We start from the raw sequence: 15,778 nt of genomic DNA on the forward strand, positions 1-15,778 counted from the left end.
TACTGCCGCACTTTTTCGAATATATAAATATATATACATATATATATTTGTATATATCTCAAGCACCCCACACATTCCAGAGCTCACAGATTTCATAATTACCCAAAAAACACATGCACTGCCAAGCAAAACATGACAAAAAAGCCAAACAAAAACACTACTTCTCGAACACTTTTCGTTTTTTTTTTTTTTCTTTGGTTTGTGTGAATCACTTGTACTTGGGCAAAAGTTTTTTGTCGCTTATCCTCAGTTTGTTTTTTGCATACCCATAATCCCCATATGATCAGCAATATTTGGTTTTCGATTTGCATTAAAGTTCAGTTCCAGTATCTCTCTATCTCTCTTTTCCGTTGGCACAATTCGTAACTTGACCATTTAAAAGCCATTTCACGTGTCATTGTTTTTTTTCCAACCATTCGAAGCCAGATCCTAAATAAAATACTGCGAAGAGCACACGGCTGTGTATACTTGCACCTCGTACAGTGTGTGTATATGCCATATGCTATATGGTGTTTGCTGTAATGCCAAGTTTCCGCATATAGCCGTATATGTATGTGGGTGTTCCCCTTCGACGGTTTAGTTTGTCATCGACCGTCAAACGCAAGTGGCCGGAGGAGCATTAGGTTACGATTTAGTTGGCATTGTTATTCCACGACCCCGTAGTCGCCGTTCAATTAACCCAAACTCTGCGAAATTGGCCCACTGGTTCACTAATTGGCGCCACCTCCTGTTCCACATGTAATTGCAATGTAACCCCAATCAAATGAAACTAACCAACAACATAGTTTAGTCGTAGTCATCTAACTGCTAACTGGTAAATGGCAACTGTTATCTGCTAACTGGCGACTGTTAAGTGTCCCCTAGTAATAGCCCAGTAACTGCTAAAATTTAAACAATCTAAACTTATTAGCCACGACAACTGAAACAACAAGCGTGTGTAATCGGACGATGCTGGCATGCAAATTGGCATAATCAACGTGACCAGGTGCACAGAGAGAAAGAGTCGGACCGAGTTTGTTAATAACCAATTAAACAAGTAACAACAAATTAAAGTAGCTAAATCTCCTGCTGTTTTAAAGCTATTTATAAGGTGTGTAAAAGCTGGCAATGCTATATTTTGTATGTGGCATGATGAAGATACAAAATGGTACTGCATACTTTCAGGCACACTCATTAGTGATTTTGAAACCGTAGAGATTTCTGTGGCACCCCGACGTGTTATAATCATACATATTAACCCAAAAGTCCCCATTCCAACCATATGAAAGGCCTTTCTCTCTGCAGGACCTCAATTACGCCGCGTCCTCGACAAAAAGCAAATAAACATCGGCGTTACGCCAGTTTGTCCTCGATTTAAGCAGTATTCCGAAAGAGCGTAATCGCATTTATATACGTCTATATGTAGAGAGCACCGTAGTAGATATGCATATGCATAGACCTATAACCGTGAACGTCGTGTGTGTATATAGAGTGTGTGTGCTTGATAGCTGTACGTACGGTGTACGGGTATTTTATTTACCGGATTGGACGGCTAACGCTGCACGCCAAATTAATTTTAGAAATTATACGTTTGCAGAGTTCAACATGGTAGCTTGCAGGATAACGGATGCTCGTAACATTGCCGCCAATAATCATCATTTGCACAATCGCAGTACGGGCTCAATTTCCTCTGGTCAAGTGCCTTTAAAAAAGTGAGTATGCCCTTCGGATTGCGCATCAGAATTATTTGACTCCAAATTCTGCCCGCCCAATTGTCAAACCTTATCTGAATCTGTATCTGAATCTCGAACTGTATCCGTATCTGTAACGTTGTCATCTATCTGTCTAACCCATTTCACTCTGATTGGCAACCGCCATGCACGTTCCACCGATCTACTATCGCTCCATAGCAATACTGAACATTACCGTGATTATGAAAGCGTTTTTATAGTTCCAGGTCCATCCTGTCATAATCAAAATCGTAAGCAAACTTTTCTCAAACTTAAACAAAGTTTTCTTCCTCAGTTCAATTAACTTCAGTTAAGTGATTTTCTTAGTTTCTCTTTCTGTTTAGTTTTGAATCCCCATTTTCTGTGTGAATTGGGGGCTACTTTCAATTCATCTTAAAAGATGTTGAAGCAATGCTGCAACTATAATTATGACATTACTAGTCATTTAGAAATGTCTAAAAATATGCACTGCTTAACTGCAATATTTAGCATGCCCTTTTAATTTCATTTATTTCTTTCAACTATTATTCACTTAATTTCTTTGGATTGCGTTTTATACTTTATAGACACCAATTAAACCCACTTTTTTCCCTAACCATACAGGTACAAACAAACCCGAATATCAAGTCTAACCGCCATTCTCATTGCCATACTCCACTGGATCTGGCCACCTGATCGCTGCACCAACTGCCACTCCATCTACAGTTCGCCAAATCTCGAGGATGGCGATGAGGACGACGGGGGCGGCGGACGAAGGCGATCCGTAAGCCGCATCCAACGGAGCCTCGATGGACGCTTTGTGCTGGATGTGGAGGGCGTCTCGAAACTGGGATACTCGCAACAGACGCTGGAGTCCGGCAACGTGGATGTGGTGGACGGTGGTCTCTTCGAGCGGCGGAACAGCAATGTATCGCAGAAATCCTCCAGCGATGATGGTGGATTTCTGTCGCGACGGAACTTCATCACCGCTCGTGCTTCATGGCGACGTCCCTTGGTGGCCTCCTCCAGTCAGTTGAGTCTCCAGTCGGCGGCGGACTCGGCCAGGGGCTTTCTTCAGGGTCTGCTGAAGATCGGGGCCAAGCAGTCTGCAGTGCCTCCCAATTCGCAATCCTACTTCGACGAGGCAGTGTCGGGTGCCCGCTACCAGAATGTCCTGCGTCCCTACACCAGCAGCAATAATCTGTATGGCAATGCGGATAGAAGTAGACCACTGCACATAAATACGATTAGTGGCAGTCTGAGTCAGCAACAGCAGCTTTACACTCCCTCGAGGATCTCCAGGATATTTTCCAGTTCCCCCCAGCAACTGCAGCCTCATCATCAGCAGCTTTTGCTCTCCAGTGGTGGCAGTGGAGCCTATCCCACCCACTTCAGCGACCTGAGCACTGTGTATCCACCCAACTCCGCGGAACGTTCATCGCACAATCTGAGCAGCAGATACAGGTACTACTCCCAGGAGCTGCCTTCATTGAGAACCATTCAGGAGGAGACTCGCCGACAGCAGCAGCAAAAGCAGCATCCGCTGGAGGATCACTTTGTGCCACTCCAGCTGCCGTCGCCTCCGTCGTGGAGAAGCTACTACCAATCGCAGGCCAGCTATCGCCCCCGAACGCGCTGGTATCCACGTCATCATTCCCGCCTCTTTAGTAACCGTCAGCAGCAGCACGAGATGCTCTCTCCACTGCCGCAACTCAATCTGAACCTGCGCAACTCCATGAATCCGGGCGGCCTGGAGGCCTCTCCGGAATCCCGTTCCAGTTCTAGTGGTTTTGGTTCGAAGAACACCTCGAATCACCCGGGCAGCACCAGTGAATGGCGATTACTGCCGCCGTACAGAGCACCTCCATCGCCACCGAAGCATTCGGGCTACTTTGGAGGTCAGCAGGCGCAGGGACAGACGCCACATGGTTCTTACTCCTATCCCAGGGCCACAACGCCACCGTACACGATGGCCCACTGGCTGGAGATGATCTCAAGACTGAACGCGGCAACGGACAGTAATCTTCCGAAGGCGCCGTGTCCCGTGGATGTGGGCAGTGTGGATGGGCACTACGAGTTCGATCCGGCCACGCCCACACCGAGTGCATCCAGTATGCTGCGCGAAGATCTCAATCTGCACATAGATACCCATCCCTACCATCATCACACGCTGGGTCCCCTCAGTGGGAGTCTGCTGCACAGCCACGCCCCCTACGGAGGGGGGGCCAGAAAGCAACGATCTCTGCCGGCCCACCTGCCACGCTATGACAACGTCGAGGTCCGCCTGCAAGCCATGAGGGAGGAGTTCTATGCCTACCGCAAACGCCAAGCCATGCAGCAAATGGAGAGCGTTTGCTGAGCCACTGAAGCATTTAATTGAGCCGCACCCACACCCACGCCCACACAGAGCCAGATCCATCCGAGGCAATCAGACGCGATATTGATATTGGATCAGGCCCCCCCCCCCCCCAATTCACAGATGAACTTTAAAAGTTTGGCCCCCTGCAAACTCACACCCAGAAAAATGCAAAACAAAAACAAAATGAATGGAGAAAACAAAACACTTAGAAGCCAGAAACAATTAGTAGATTTAAACGAGACGAAAGCTGTGTACATATATTTTGGGGCTGGAGAGGAGAGCGCCCAGAGTTTAAGTATAATATTTAACAACTATAGCAATTATAGCAACATATTATTACAAAATCGATAAACGTAAAATTGACATTTAACGCAAGTAAATGGAGCAAACATTGTTTGACGACATATGCAAAGAACAAATTACAATTACAATTAACTATTATTTACGAGTGTATTAGATATTGATACTTAACGTAACACAGATCGAGATATGTTAAACATTGAGCATTAAACATTAAACATTAATTAACAATCCACAAGCGTAAGCCTAAATTATGTTACATTACAACTAAACTAAATTAATACGGAATATGCTAGCTGTTAAGCAATTTAGTTGTTAACAACTAGAGCAGAGATGATCGAAGAGGCGACGACTCAAAATAAATGCGCTAAAAGTAATTAAAACAACATATAGAGAAATTGTTTCATAATTAAATTATTTAACGACAAAACAAAAACCTACAAAGCAAATAAAAAGCGAAAGCGAGATGAAAACAAATACAGTTTAACGAAAATTAAATGAAATATAACTGCTGCATATATGTTTACTGTTGACCTACACACGATAATTAACTCGAACAAATATTTATTAACCCAAAAGTAAAAACAAAAAACAAAAAAAACACAAACGAAAAAACGAATGATAGGAACCCCGAAAACTAAACGTTGATAGGCTTATTCTTTCCGGTTTTGACTCACAGCCCAATATACTACGTCGATAAGTACGATAGATAGAGAAGAGGATCCCCAATCCCAACCGAGATCAACAATGAGAAGTAGTTTCCTGGGTTCCCGAGAGCGATGATATTTGGTCTTAGGTTATAGGTCAGTTGTGTAAGAGACAGCTCCCCGGATGCAGCTTAGTTTAACTTGAACGAGGCGAGGCGTTTCTGTTTTTTAAGTACTTGTTAACGATAAACGATAATTGATTAACGATTAACGATCACGATAAACATGTCTAAAGATCAAATTGTACGGAATGATGGTTTGACACAACTTGACGCCAAAACACTGCCAGAGCGAGAGATGCGAGAGAAGACCGCGAGTGTGTATAACTTGTGTAAATTACAGAGCATATACAGATATAATATGATACAGATAACGATAACGATAATAACGATTACGATAACACTATTCAGGGGACGGTTGGAGAGCGAAACAAATCAAGAAATCAACTACGAATCAACCGACAAATGATCTCAAGCATTTCTTTTTGCCTTCGACTGCAAAAGTCCCACTTTAATTTCTTTATAACCACTTTTCACCCCAAATATATGAGCCCGTCTGTCTGCCTGTCAAACGTCTGTCAATCCTTCAAGCGCCACCCTTAAGTCCTAACCAGATCATATGGGATTATCCCAGGGAGTAGGTCTTAAAGCTCGGTGCTTGTTGCATTTCAAAGCCACAGAGAAAATCGTACTTAAATTGAGATAAACTAGGATAACAGTTCGTTCTGAGATGGGAGGAAAACTCGAGTTGTGTTGCATGTATTTTGTAAATGTTGAGGGTATTCAAGTAAATAAGTTGTTTTTTGTAATGCCTAGGACACCCACACTCTGACACGCTCACACATTGAGAACACTGACACACATACACGCGAACACATTAAACGTTTAACTAGAATGAAATAAATTAATTAATTAACTGAGCATTAACGGCAAGCGAACGAAGTGAGAAAAGCGCAAACGAATAATTGCGAAATGACAGCATAAATTGAATTTTAATTGAGCGATGTTAGGCGCAGGACTTTAAGGCAAATAGATACATATATGATTATTTATACGAGTGCATGTATAATGTATATGCGGTACGTATATATGGATATAGATACTGGATTACACGGCATGTACATTAAGTAAGAGGAATACATTAAAACTAAGTTAAGTAAATCTAACGCTTTAGTCTGCCACTTTGATTTTTGGACAAGGTGCGCCAGTTAACTTTTCGACTCAACTCGACTCGACTCAAATGATATGAAATGAAATGAACAAACATAGGAACTATCAAAAGAAAACAAAAAAAAAAAAAAAACACAATTATAAGAATGGGAATCTATATTCTTTTGCACCTCCTTCCACTTCGACGACCATTTCGCAAACATTTCCCGAAAACACATCAACTTACCAAACTTTCGCCTCACTTCTCCCTGCCCGCCAACACACACCTTTGACCTTTCACCTTTCACTTCCCACTTTCTAGACCTCTTCCCACTGCAATTCCAATTCAGCATATATAAATCGTACAAGGATAAATCAGTTTAGAACGAAATATATTGTAATTAATACAGACACACAATTATAAAGAGAAATTAGCAAAATGAACAAAATTTTTAAACAAATAAAACTTACAAAACAAAGCAAAAAAAAAAAAACAAACAAACAAAAAACCAAACAAAAACAAATAAAAATACAAAACTTGAAATTGATCAAATAAAACCGTAAACCTGTGTTTTCATTACCCATTCCATTTATCCATCTAAAATATCCCGGAAGCTGCGCTTAATTGATGCCCCTTTGCCTGCACAAAAAATATCACTCATACGCCAGCGTGGCCAACCTGAAGACGTCGCTGACATTGGGGCAATTAAAGTAATGAAATTCACAAAAATTCCGTACAATTCGGATGCACACTGGATATATATGCGACTTGGAGGAGCGATTGACCCCGTTTTTCAGTGTGTGAATTCCCATAAATCAATCAAGGAATCAATGGTGAAAATTGCCCACTCTTCGACTTCTGTCGCTGGGATAGTTCACTCTTGAGGCCAAATGCTATTCGCAACACTTTGGTGATCGGCTAATTACTTAAGTGGATAAACGTCTGCGAAAGCGAATTGTGGGGGAGACGCTTTCCAGACAAAGGAGACCTCATCAAAGCCTATGGCGTGGGCGTGTGTCAAATGTCAAATGCAGTCAAACGTTTGACGGGCGAGAGAGACGAGAGAAATGGTGATCGTCTGGGCAGGTCGGGTTTTCAGTGCTTTACACAGAGAGAAAACGATGATATGATACAGAACAGCACAATATTTTCAATCCCAGTGGATTAGGCCTCATATCAGATTGAAAAAATAAGCGAAGGAGAATCAAGTTTGTGAAGTACTCACAATCAAACGAACCACAGCATTCTTTCTGTGCAGCATACATCATCACAAAAGCTCTGCCTCATCTATCACTCGTTCTGCAGTCTGATCTCGATTCGGTCTCGGTCTCGGCATTCAGTAGCGCTTCTCCAGCCGCTCGGTTCAGTTGGCGAACCTCGAAAAAGATCGCCACAACATAGCTGCCGCACCATATACTATGCCACACAATACCTGAACGGAACTGCGCACAAAGATATCGTAAACAACGGATCGGGTTTCGTGCGCCTCTTAGATACATTCCGAATTCCGCAAACGAGCTGCTCCTCGTCGAGGGCCCCAATTGACCTGATTTCGGGTTGGATTTTAATTTGATTTTGTGCATACTGGCCTACGCGGAAACATTATGCAAGACACCGCGCGTGTGTGACTGAGTGCAACAAGTGCAGACTGTGAGAAACGCAAGAAAACATCAAATCCAACATCGAAATGCCAGCGAAACGCAGCAGAACATTCCGGCAATCCGGATCCGCGCTACTTGCTCTTCTGGCGATCATTCTCTTAATGAACATATCCTGTACGAGCGCTGCCCGCGATCACAGGCGGCAGACCAACCTGGAGGCCAAGGTGGGCTCCCACGTGGTCTTCAACTGCTACATCGACTTCCCCTTCGATGCCCCCATTCCCTACTTGGTGCACTGGACAAAGGATGTAAGTTTGGTCGAAGTAACATTGAAGAAATCAAGTGAATATTTTGTGGATAAGAAGTAAAGGGCATGCAATTCCCATATTATAATTTAATATTACTTAACCCGCAAAAAATATGCGAAAAATGTAAATATGGACCAGTGTTTGTATTTTTTTTTTTTATCTGTGATGCCCACTCAGTTATTTATGGCTCACGCCGACGTGCACGCAGTTCTTAAATGAAATTGTCGAAATTATTAATTTATCAGACACGTAGGTGGTTCGGACCCCGGACTCCGAGCCCCGATCCCCGGACACCGGACTCCGGCTGACTGACTGACTGACCAGGGCCCGTCCGGAATGCTTGGTTAGCCTTAATTGCGTCTGCTGGATGTTGCTGGTGGAGCGCAGCATGGAACGCGGCTCCCACATTCATTAAAAGGGCCAGACTTTACGACCGCACTGCGCGAATCCCAGTGGCGAAATAATATATAAAAAAGTTTGCGATTTTAAATAAGGTATTAAAGAAAAAATACGAAATCTTAATATTCTTGTAGTTTTATACATTTAAGTTGCCAAAATATGTATATAGTTTTTTTTTTAGGAATTCCAATAACTCCCGTGGAGTGAAAAATATACTTCTTTTTGGAATTAATGCATTAAAGAGTCGATGAATGGACGAATAAATTAAAATTAGTTCTTGAAATATTTCAGTGGCTGTGATTTGTAATTTATAAATGTTTGTTTATGTTCGAGCTGCCGCCACACTTTACATGTTTTCCCATCGCTGCTGTTTTGTGCACTGCAATGCAATGCAATTTTTGACAAGTGCATTGCAGCGCAGAAAATGCAATCGTCGTGCCAGTGGGGTGCCTCCCCATCCACCAAAAACCCATGGAGCACGGAATGGCCAAGGTGGCCGTGTTGGTGGCTAGTGGTGGGTCCCGCCCTTGGCTACTAATTAAAGCGCAACCACATGCAGTCGATCGGGTTGCATCCTGGCCGCATCCCTGCCCCGTGTTCGCCTGCATTCCTGCTGCATATAAATTTAATTTGAGGCGCGAACTGATTTCAGTATCGTCAAACACTTTAAATTACCAACAGAGCATCAGCGGGGCGAAAAACAAATCGCGAAAAAGCGAAAAGTGTCAATGTGAAGTGTGACATCAAAGACAGCGGGGCAAGTGGACCAGTTGAAATCAATTTCAATTGGATTCAATCGAATTGAATGGCTGGCATTTTGTTGACAACTGTGAGTAATGCAATTTAATTCAATTGCAAATTCATCGCATTCGCCCCCCCCCCGCAGACGAATTCAGTGCGAATTTCAGACTGAAATATGTTCCGCGCGCGCGTTAGTATTTAAATCGAGCGAATTGCCATTCATCGCACACGCCCGTCATCAGTGGCCATCAAATGTCCACATCTGACCCCCTTTAACCCATGATGCCCATGCTCATCGGTAATTGAGGGATCGAGGGACTGACCGACCCGCTTATGCGTTTCCCTACTTAGCTGGCTTACTTAATTTGCTCTTTTTCACATATTGTGTTCCGCTTTCCTCGGTGGTCACTCCCCTTTTTTCCATTCTTCCCATTGTGCTCCTCCGCTTTTTGTGTCCACTCGGTCAGCGGGTCATCATGATGTCATTTTGATAGATACACTTTAATTGCGTTGGCAAATGGACTTCGGCATGGGCCATCGCTCCACCACCACGTAATGGCGTGTAATTAAACAAATATTCGTACGCGGGATTAGAGTCTGCGGCAATATGCATAATCTGTTTGATTTATGGCAAGTCTGTACTATATTATATACTATTTATAAGACCCGTCTGCAAACGTATTCCATGTTCTATATTGTCGAGCTTGCGACTTTCACGGCCACCGCGAGGCTGGGCTGCATATTTTCGCGCCACAACGACGGCAAAATCACCGGATAAATCAAGTTACGTTTGTAATTGGTTAGATAATGCTGATAAATGTGTGTGCGGCGGCGGCGGCAGACGACACTTGACACACAGTTGGGTGTACTGCACATAATCATAGTCACACACACACACACACACACACACACACACACACACAGGCAGGACGGGCGGATCTTGAGTGCATCATAATCTAGTTCTAGTCAAGGCGGCTGGTCTCCTACGAGTGCTACGGTGATGGCGATGCCATGTGGGTGACATTGATGCCGCACGGTGCATCTGGCCCGATCTCAATTAAAGCACAAACCTAATGTCAATAGATCAACTGACACCCACTGCATCCGCCGATGCTGGTGGAGCCGCTCCAGCACAATTAAACGCAGCTCATATCCCATTGCACAGCTGCCTTTCTGCGGTCGCTGGCTATCAATAACCGGGAAAACTGAATCCCTAGCATGCGGTTTATGGGGTGTGACAGTCCTAGTACGGCAAATGCAACGGCATACATATATGTAGTTGTTATATCCCATATAGCATCATACTATCCATACTATGTAAGCCACATGGACGAAAGTCAAGTGCGCAAACAAAGCAAGCATAAAAATATATGTGGCAGAGCAATTAGAAGAGCGGCCAGCGACCGCAGCAGATTCAATTGCATTTAAATAATTTAAGCTTAACGCGGTTTTTTTTTCCAACTCTTTGCCATATGATGCAACGCAAACACATTCTGTTTACTCGCATGCCATTATTATAATTTTGAAGCGCTTTTTTTTTCGTGTCGCCTATGCGCGAGCATAATTGCCTGGCCGTATATTTAATAAATATTGACAAATATATTCAGCATTAATTAAAATAAAAATAATTTAATATGCCAGCGGGCAAAAAATGGCAAAGAAGCTGAAGCTTAAACAAAAAACAGCTTTCAAATCGAATTATTATCCATTCACAAGCACATAATCTATTGGCCAGCTTAGATCTTTTTATGCACTTTTTTCCGGTAGTAATTTTGAGTATGACATCCACAAGATACTTCGTGGTGCTGAATGCCTAACCGAGATATTTAGTTTTAAATCAAAAACTTTGCATAGTTGACTAGTTTTTCAGGGCATCAAACTGATTTATGGCCTGCAGTTTTTCACCCTAATGGACAATAAACAATAAATTGATTCATTATTTTGAGACCGACCTGATTATTTGGATAGCTGTCTATAATGCTCGAATATCGACTATATCCATATATATCGCACCTGGTGAACTAGAATCTCTTTGGTGGTGAATAGTGCAGCACACCGAATTAAATTCGAATAATCCCATTTCAGGGGCGAGCTAGCATTGAGCACTTCAAGTGCACCGCGCCACGTGAGCCCATTTAAATTTGTCAACAAAGTAGCGGCATGGGTTCCACACCCCTTCCGCAATCCCCCCCTCTAACAGCCACCCCTCCCATGGTTATTGTTATATTCTTGTGGGGATTTTGGGGGCCCACCGCTGTGCTACGTCACCATCATGGTTACGGCAAAATGGGTAGCTGGGGCTGGCGGCCAAACTGGCGGGTGGAAATGGGTGGCTCTGTTGTGAGGGCTCAGCGGGAGTTTGCGAAAATGATAATGGCGCATGGGGCGCAATCGAGGGGCACAAACAATCGCACACACATCGGACACAAACTGTTGCAGTGTGAGTGGGAGTGTGTGTGTGTGTGCGTGGGCGTACTCTCCATATAGATTCCGCATTGCTCATGATTTATAACTACAATTGCAGCCGAGATGGCGCAGCAAAATCACAGTCACAAGCAGGGACATTTGTATCTAGGTGTATCGCACTTAAGAGTTGCAGTTATCATAGCAATTTTATAGTTGGCATGTTCTTACGAAAATTATACATTAAACATACATTTGTACGCAGAACAAGAAAATCTTCACCTGGTACGAGCAGGAGACCTCCACCAGTGAGCTATTCAATGGCCGATTGCACCTGGTCGAGAACCATCCGGAATTTGGACGCGCCTCCGTGAATCTGACCGCCATTCGGGAATCGGACCAGGGTTGGTACCACTGCCAAGTTAGCTTTCCCAATCGCTCGCCCTCGGTTCGCAACAATGGCACGGCCTACCACCTGGCCGTCCAGGGTGGCTCCCTCATCCGCATTCCGCCGGTGAATCAGACGATCCGGGAGGGACAGACCGCCTTCTTTCACTGCGTGATGAAGCATCCGGAGAACTCGCAGGCCTCCTGGTACAAGGATGGCGTGCTGCTGCAAGAGGTCCAGGATCTGGTGCGCAGATTCTACATGGGTCCCGATGGCAGCCTCAGCATCGATCCCACCATGATGAGCGACCTGGGCGAGTACGAGTGCAAGGTGCGCAACAGCGATGGCGAACTGCAGACGGCCAAGGCCTTTCTCAACATACAATGTGGGTATTTCGAAATAATTCAGAAATACATTAATAACGACAATATACCCCCCGCGCCATTTCAGATAAGGCCAAGGTGATTTACGCCCCGCCGGAGGTTTTCCTGCCGTACGGCCAGCCCGCCGTGCTCGATTGTCACTTCCGGGCGAATCCGCCGCTGAAGAATTTGCGCTGGGAGAAGGACGGCCTGCTCTTCGACTCGTACAATGTGCCCGGGGTCTTCTACAAGATGAACGGCAGCCTGTTCTTCGCCAAAGTGGACGAGAACCATGCCGGCAGCTACACTTGCACGCCCTACAACGACCTCGGCACGGACGGACCATCGCCGGTCATCAGCGTGATTGTGCTCCGACCGCCCATCTTCAGCGTCACGCCCAAGGCCATCTACATCCAGAAGCTGGGCGAGGCCGCCGAGCTGCCCTGCGAAGCCATCGACCGCGACGGAAACAATCGGCCCTCCATTATCTGGGGCAGGGTGAGTCCATATTGTCCATATTGTCCATATGCTCCGTACTGTCATTTTGCACTGCCTAAAATGGCGAAAGGTGGCTGAAAAATGGTAGTGCCAAAAGGGGAGAGCGTACAGTCTCACTTGATTGCATTTTTAATTATGCATACGGACAATGCTACCTGTCCATGCACAGAAAGAAAAAAAGATCTAACATTCCATTTGATAAAAGATAGCTCGAAGTACTCTTTAAACTTCATACTCAAGGTTATAGGTGCAACTATTTGCAGCTCATACACTATCGTTTTAATAACCTATGAGGTTTCCCACTTAATTAACTTCATATGACTTCCTTTGTTTTCCCTGTGTAACTCCGATTTCGCCTCCGGTGCACTGACACGCACCCCACCAATTTGCAGAAAGACGGGCAGCCGCTGCCGGCGGACAGGTTCAGTCTCAGCGGCGGCAATCTGACTATCACGGGATTGGTGGAGGGGGACCGTGGAATATACGAGTGCTCGGCGACCAACGAGGCGGCCACCATTACGGCGGAGGCCGAGCTCATGATTGAGAACATCGCACCGCGGGCGCCGTACAATCTCACGGCCAACAGCACGGAGACCTGCATCACCATACGCTGGCAGCCAGGTGAGAGAATGGGTGTAATTGGGTGTGGAAATGTGGACGTAGGCCAGATGCTCCGCACTGCATTCGATACGGAGTACGTAGTACGAAGTGTGAGGGGATTTTCGTTGATGGGCTCGAACGTGTGTGCCTCCTGCAATCTGATGACTTGAGTCCGAAGTCAAATTAACTCTTTAAGTACATAATTTCTAAGTTTAGTTTATGTACCCTGCCTTAGGATACCTTCGTCCCAACTTGGAGTACACTGTTTGGTATCGACTCATGGAGGCACCCGAATGGCGAACGCTTCGCGTGTTGGATAAAAAGGTGATGGAGGCGACGGTGCAGCACCTTCAGCCAGGAAAAGAGTACGAATTTATGGTGCTCAGCCAGGACAAGTACGGAGACGGCATGTTCAGCAAGCAGTTCCGCTTTCAAACGCTACGTAAGATCAAGTTCCATCCAACTGAGTTTGATATATATTTATATACTTAATACACACATCCTTTGCAGCCTCGCCCATTAGAGCGGATGACTTTGATGCCCAGCAGCTGCAACACGATCTGGGTCAGGTCACTGCGCCTGCCGGGGGACTGGGAGCTCCCTGGAATCTCACTGCCATTAGCAACCAGCAGGGCTGGCTCCTCCACTGGGAGCATCCCGTCCAGGGATTGGAAGGCCTGCGCCTGTACGCCGTTCGTTGGTGGAAGGAGCCGGAGCATTTCCTCATCGGCCACGCAGAGACCTTCGACAACTACTACCAGCTGCGCCACCTCAAGGAGGACACACTGTTCAAGGTGCAGGTCCTGGCGGTGGGCACCGAAACCCAGCAATCGGTGCCCAGTCACGAGCTCCTCATCGACGTGCCATCGCAGCGTAAAGTGCGGGCCCTGATCATCGGCAGTTCCGTGGGCGTCATCTTCCTGCTCTGCGCCCTGTGCGCTTTTTTATACGTGAAGCGGAGCTGCCTAAGGCATCTGTTCGCCAAGGATAGCTCCGCCAGCGAGGATGAGGACACCGCCGAGAGCGGCGACTGCGACAGCGACGAACAGGATCAGCGGGATCGGGACAGCATCAAGATACGCCAGTCCACCTGAGGATTGCTCCAGATCCGCTGGCGATTTGACAGCAACCATGTTGGCCAGTGAAACTAAGAGGCGATAGATGAGGAAATGGGTGGGTTGTTCACCGTGCACCAGTCCGTGGGAATCTGACTTTTAATATACGTCTAGCTGCTATCTGTAACATAAACTCTACTAATTGTAACGCTAAACTAACCGAATTCGAGAACCAAATAAAACAAACAGAAACATAGTTAAATGGGATTTCGCATATTGGGAAGCGAATCATCTTATAACTTCGACTAATTCTATTTGGATTCATTTCAAATAAACCGCCTTATGGGCACTACTCTTCGAACAAAGCTTTTTCGAAATTGTTGTATGGTTCTCTCTTTCGACAAGTTGTTCGAATCGAAAGCTGTTTTTAATGTAGCTTTCGAACTTGTGAGCTTTTCCGTTACGGATGGCTAGTTTTGAATATTAGTCATCTACGGATTTCTGAAACCGAGTTTTTTTAACAGCCCCCCTAAAAACAGTTTGTCTGGCACGTATTTCAACCACTGACGTTGCAATCGTTTATAGCCAGTTATCCATTACGTTTCCGAGCACTTGGTTATGCACTGACAATTGTTTTGGGAACCCATCGTTGCAATTCTAGATTTTAATTGCGGCGAAACACCTGAAAGTACTTCGAATGAACTGCAATTTGCACCCAACTTGACTTAATGGGCAAACGTACCTGCCAGATTTGCGTTACAATGCGGCGAAGTGCAACTGCACCTGACTGGCAGCAAAAACCATCCCATTAACTGATAAGAATCGATGACACTCCAGACTAATAGGGCATTCCCATTGCCATGGAAGCCATTGAAACCGAAATTGAAATCGAGTCCGACTATCGTCCATTGGCACTTTCATATATCTCGAGTTGAGACTTGCAAACACAGCTCCACATACATACATACATATGTGGTATTATATAGGCTTCGGTCAGAGCTGGCACTCAATTTAAATATGTAGCAGCTAAAAACAATTGGCGGCTGATATGAAAATAAACTATTATTAAGGTCGATGCGATTAAAGGTCCCCCGACTGCGCATTTTCCCCGAGACTAAGTGCTGGAAATATATTGTAGAATCACGTTTTGGCTTTGTTTGAGATATGATATGCAATCCAAATGGGGGAGGGACAAAATGTGGAAAGTGGGGGGAGGGAGG

The 15,778-nt window shown here is 45.1% G+C and overlaps 2 protein-coding genes across 9 annotated transcripts in view; both read left to right on the forward strand.

The window, feature by feature from the left end:
• The window catches only part of tutl (turtle), a 40,634-nt gene extending 33,870 nt beyond the window's left edge, over nt 1-6,764 (forward strand). For 3 of the 8 annotated variants that reach the window (NM_001316378.1, NM_164576.4, NM_001169398.1), the window contains 2 exons: nt 1,577-1,691; nt 2,313-4,216. In NM_001316378.1, coding sequence (NP_001303307.1) covers nt 1,577-1,691; nt 2,313-4,047 — 1,850 coding nt within the window. In that variant the 3' untranslated portion in view covers nt 4,048-4,216. Of the gene's footprint in view, nt 1-1,559; nt 1,788-1,889; nt 1,961-2,312 lie in introns of those variants that run through there. The other 5 variants (NM_001316379.1, NM_001169397.2, NM_001273091.1 and 2 more) reach the window with 4 other exon arrangements.
• A 772-nt stretch (nt 6,765-7,536) lies between these two features.
• bdl (borderless) lies at nt 7,537-14,813 on the forward strand. The gene is made up of 6 exons (NM_134978.3): nt 7,537-8,112; nt 11,921-12,428; nt 12,494-12,903; nt 13,296-13,524; nt 13,739-13,945; nt 14,014-14,813. The coding sequence occupies exons 1-6, from the start codon at nt 7,891-7,893 to the stop codon at nt 14,595-14,597; spliced, it is 2,160 nt and encodes a 719-aa protein (NP_608822.1). The 5' UTR covers nt 7,537-7,890; the 3' UTR covers nt 14,598-14,813.
• The last annotated feature ends 965 nt before the right edge of the window (nt 14,814-15,778 follow it).

Source organism: Drosophila melanogaster, chromosome 2L (genome assembly GCF_000001215.4).
Source record: "Drosophila melanogaster chromosome 2L".
Lineage (NCBI taxonomy): Eukaryota > Metazoa > Arthropoda > Insecta > Diptera > Drosophilidae > Drosophila > Drosophila melanogaster.